The sequence below is a fragment of the Rutidosis leptorrhynchoides genome, chromosome 5, assembly GCF_046630445.1.
Source record: "Rutidosis leptorrhynchoides isolate AG116_Rl617_1_P2 chromosome 5, CSIRO_AGI_Rlap_v1, whole genome shotgun sequence".
NCBI lineage: Eukaryota > Viridiplantae > Streptophyta > Magnoliopsida > Asterales > Asteraceae > Rutidosis > Rutidosis leptorrhynchoides.
Window position 1 is genome coordinate 448,301,019 of NC_092337.1, and position 4,591 is coordinate 448,305,609.

Genomic DNA, 4,591 nt, shown 5'->3' on the forward strand with positions numbered 1-4,591 from the left:
TTACATCGACTGAAGCCAAATTGGTGGGGTAATTTTGCTAAGTGATTCTCCAGTGAAGTAAGGCTCAACAGTTCCGTCGCACATATGATAAATCCCCATATCCCTCCCTCCTCCTTTTTTGCTACCTTTGTAGCAAAAAACATCATCAGTGTAGTATATGCAATTGCCCTTGATCACACCTGAAGCGTCCTCTATCCAAAACGATGAACTATATCCCAAAAATAGAGTTTTATTACCAAAATCATTCACTTTTGACCACTTCATCTTTTCTAAATCAAACTCAAAAACTCGAAAATTGTTTGTCTTGTAAGTCTCACTACGTGACTTAGAATCATGTATATCACCGTACACTACTTCTCTGATAACTACCAACAATCTCTTCCTTTCGTCATCATCGTTCACTCCTATAACATAAGCTCCTATCACATCTGCATCATAATATTCTTTTGGTAGCCGTGAAACATCAACTATGACCATTTTATTTTCTTCCCCATAAACATCACATGATCGTATGTGTAATTTACGATCAAAATAATAAACTCGCCCATCGTAAAAATTTACATCGTATATACTCCCTCCCCAACTTGTTTCAATAGATGTCCACTTGTCATCTCCAATACGACAAAACCCTAACTTACGAAAACATCCCCATAACACAACCACCACGAGCGATTGACTTTGGAAGAGCACCTTGCGAATCCCTTGATCCCATTTAGAAGAAGATTCGGAAAATTCCGGAAAGGTGTCGACCCTTGGAAGATTGATGATCTCACGTGATAATGGATTGATGAGTTTAATAGCCGTATCATCTCCAACTATTAAGAGCCACCCACATGAAGACGTACAAAACTTACCATACGCTTCTGGCAGTCGTATTTTGTGGATGCTCTGGTTTGATAGTAAATACAGCTGGCGAAACTCGTTATCTTCTAATTTCTCGGCAAGCAAAAGGGATGGCAACCGCGATGGAAGCCCATTGGGGTATCGGAAATTGGTTGCAACTTGTACCGCAGCCGAACGCCAAGATTTACACACGCTAGAGAAACAGAGATCATCTTCACAAAATTTGATACTTTTCTTTGCGACTATAGCAAGCAATTCGGTCAACATATCCGACCAATCCATAGTTGATTAAATTGTTTTCAAAACCTGCAACAAGATTGTTAATTACTAATTAACATAGTTTAGTCAATACATCAATTAATCTACTCCTCATTCAACAATAATTCATTAAAAGAATATTAGCATGGATTCGTTAAACAGAATCTTTTAGAAGTTCAATTTCAAAGGTTAAACATCATATCATATATTCATTATAATCTATAGCAATTTTATCACATCCATTATAAATAATAAATATATATACTCACCGAAAGCAGACCCCAAACAAAGATAACTTTGAAATTAAAAACCAACAACAAATTTCAATTAATTAATGATTAACGAATTTACAATTAATTAAATCATATTGTAACGACATCAATCCAATCTTAACTTTAGTTTACACTACAACCTCGAATTGATAAATCTGAAACTTAACTTAAATTCTCTATTTAGTAATCATAAATGCAACAATAAACCTTAATCCAAGGTCTACACAACACCTAACATAATCGACAATTTTTACACTAACAATTACAGTATTAATTAATTAAAAATTAAAATTAAATTAACAAATATTGAACACCAGAAGCATACCTTTATCACGTAGAATCGAAGTTGTTTGTTTTGTTGTAAGCCGAATTTTGCAACGATTCCCCTTTCCTTTTATAAGCCAACCGACAACCGAACATGTCGGTTTCGATGTTTATTGGGCTTTCATCGGTTGGTCCACTTACTTACAAGACCTTTTTCACATACAAATTAAGTGTTTATTACCTTTTCCCATATTACCCACTCAAACTTGTGACAACGAGTGAAGATCTGGACTAGTACCACGGATTGAAACTTCATCGACCATCGCCCAAAGCTTCATCGATCTCCACCTGAAACTCCGACGACCACCACCTGAACTTCCGTCGACCACCACCTGAACCTCTTCCAGCCTCTTTGTTTAAATAGGACGGCTTGTTGTGTTAATTAATTGAAGAAACGAAATTATTAGATGGAAGAAATAATATTGATTTGTTGAACTTTCAGCCCCTTTATTCTAATCGGTTTGTGATAGGAATTGCAGGTTTCTAGTAAAAGTGTGAAGTTATGCAAGTGGGTAGTTGGATAGAGTGAAATTCTACAAGTGGTAAAATTTGATAGAGAAAATTGAGCGGATAATCCCTGTGATTTATACCAGCCAGCATGGATAGACAACGTTGCTGTTTTGAGTGTGGATAGTCCTTGTGATGTAAAAGTGAAGCAAGAATAGTCCAATTCACTAACACTGTTAATTTTTTCAGTTAAAACTGAATCATGTGAGGGTATTTTCGGTATTTAACCTTTCTTCTTCATCTTCTTTAAGAAGAAACCCAACTAAAAGGACTTTCATTTATATCCATCTATTTATATCTATATATCTATATCTATTCTCTCAAATTATCAATAAATTAATTAATTAAATCAAACAAATCAAATCCACCTGCAAATCAAACTCAAAACCCACCTGCATTCCATTTTTTTAACTTACGAATTTTTACCAAAACCCACAAGCAACAACAGCAAATCGAATCAATTAAATCAAACCCAAAAATACTACTTGTGTGTGTAAGTTGGGAAACAAGAACATATTCAAGCAACATCAGCAAATCGAAAAGCAACAATTTCGCATTATGGTGGTGGATTATGGTGGTGGATTACGGTGGTAGGTCGTCATCGCAACCCATTTCAGATCTAAACCCGCAACCACCTTCGTCCACCTACTGCTCATCACCTCGTCGCCTTCCATCTGCTAAGTGTAATTTTTCATATCTATTTGCTGATTCATCGAAACTACTCGTCGGAATCTTCAACCGTTGGCCATAACAGCACCTGCAGGATAAGGCTTTCTTCTGGCAACATCTTCAACAGATCCGATGATAAACCCTTTCTAGTTTTCCATTTTCTTGTTTTGTAAGTTAAACACGAAGGCCGGAGAATTGATGATGCGATGGAGTTCCAATCCACCATAGCCGCTAGAGATGATCTAGTTTTTTAAGGATTTTACAGATTGGATTTATGGATTAATATTTTATTTGGTTAGTGACTATTTCCTGTACCCCTCGTTGACCAATTCAACTTTCACAAACGATAAAATTTTAAACCCCCATTGACCAATTTTCTGTTACAAATTTAAACTCTTTAGTTTTAATCCTTTGTAGTTAGGTCTAGAATCTAGGTCACATTTGTAGTTTTAATTAGGAGTTATAGAATCAGGGTCACAAATCTTAGATTTGTTTGTGTGTGTTAATTAGTTAATGAGGATGTATGATTGGTTGGGATGGTGGAAGAGATGATTCATTGATTTGGTTGGGTTTCTTCTTAAAGAAGATGAAGAAGAAAGGTTAAATACCGAAAATACCCTCACATGCTTAGCACATGATTCAGTTTTAACGAAAAAAGTTAACAGTGTTAGTGAACTGGGCTATCCTTGCTCCACTTTTAAGTCACAAGGACTATCCCCACTCAAAACAACAACTTTGTCTATCCATGCTGGCATGTACAAACCACATGGACTATCCGCGCAATTTTCTCGATAGGATACACACGTGCAATAAACACGAAACGTGTACATTTACGTTCTTGAATAATACTCGTAACCACTATCTTTGAAATATCAATTATTTGTCGATTAATCTTCGATTACACATTTTCTAAAAGCAATCCGTTCTAAATTTTCAAAATTCGTTTAATTAATCGGTCAACGCCGATTGATAGATTAAAATCGAATTTAATAATCAAAGTCAGTTAAAATTAAAATTAGTCAACATTTTAAGATGAATCGAAACTATAACTTTAGAGTTTTTAAACAAAATAACAATTTTAGACAACTCCGTTAAAATTTATGCTTATGTGTATGGTTTTTTTCTATATTTACATATATAATTTTTAAAATTTAATATTTAAATGTATGAAGTAAATCCGATTAATCTCAGATTAATCCCCGAATTGATGATTAATCCTTCCAAAGTCCCGACCGATTAATCCCCGAATAACGAATTTTGCAACCTTGCTCCTAACTAGTTAGTCGAGGTCCGCTTCACTGAGCCGCTTTGCTGCAGGTGGTTCTCATTGTATAAAACTATATATTTTCTGCTAAAATATTTTATTCATATTGTGCTTAACAAAACTCAAAAAGCAGTCAAATCTACTAAATAGACATAAACTTTCTGTTATTTAACCAATAAAACTCACATAATATAGTTGGTTAAAATAGTTAAGAAAAATTATGCAGTTTTTATAGAAGAGTCAATAATGTAAGACCTATTTTGATTAAAAAGAATTAAAGAATATATAATATTTTTATAAACAATTGTAGTTGTCGCATTCTTTTTTAAAATATTTTTTGATATAGTGGACACACATGTTAAAAAAAGACTTTTAAAAAAATGTTCAATGACCACATGAGATTGGATAATGGTATTTAAACAAAAGCAAATAATACTAATATTTTTCTTATGTC

General features: G+C 34.0%; 1 protein-coding gene across 1 annotated transcript; it reads right to left on the reverse strand.

Moving 5' to 3' along the window:
* LOC139850145 (putative F-box protein At5g55150) lies at window positions 1–2,168 on the reverse strand. Its single transcript, XM_071839732.1, has 2 exons — window positions 1,699–2,168; window positions 1–1,149 (listed from the first exon to the last, which is right to left on the reverse strand). The coding sequence occupies exon 2, from the start codon at window positions 1,123–1,125 to the stop codon at window positions 1–3; it is 1,125 nt and encodes a 374-aa protein (XP_071695833.1). The 5' UTR covers window positions 1,126–1,149; window positions 1,699–2,168.
* Between the last annotated feature and the right edge of the window lie 2,423 nt (window positions 2,169–4,591).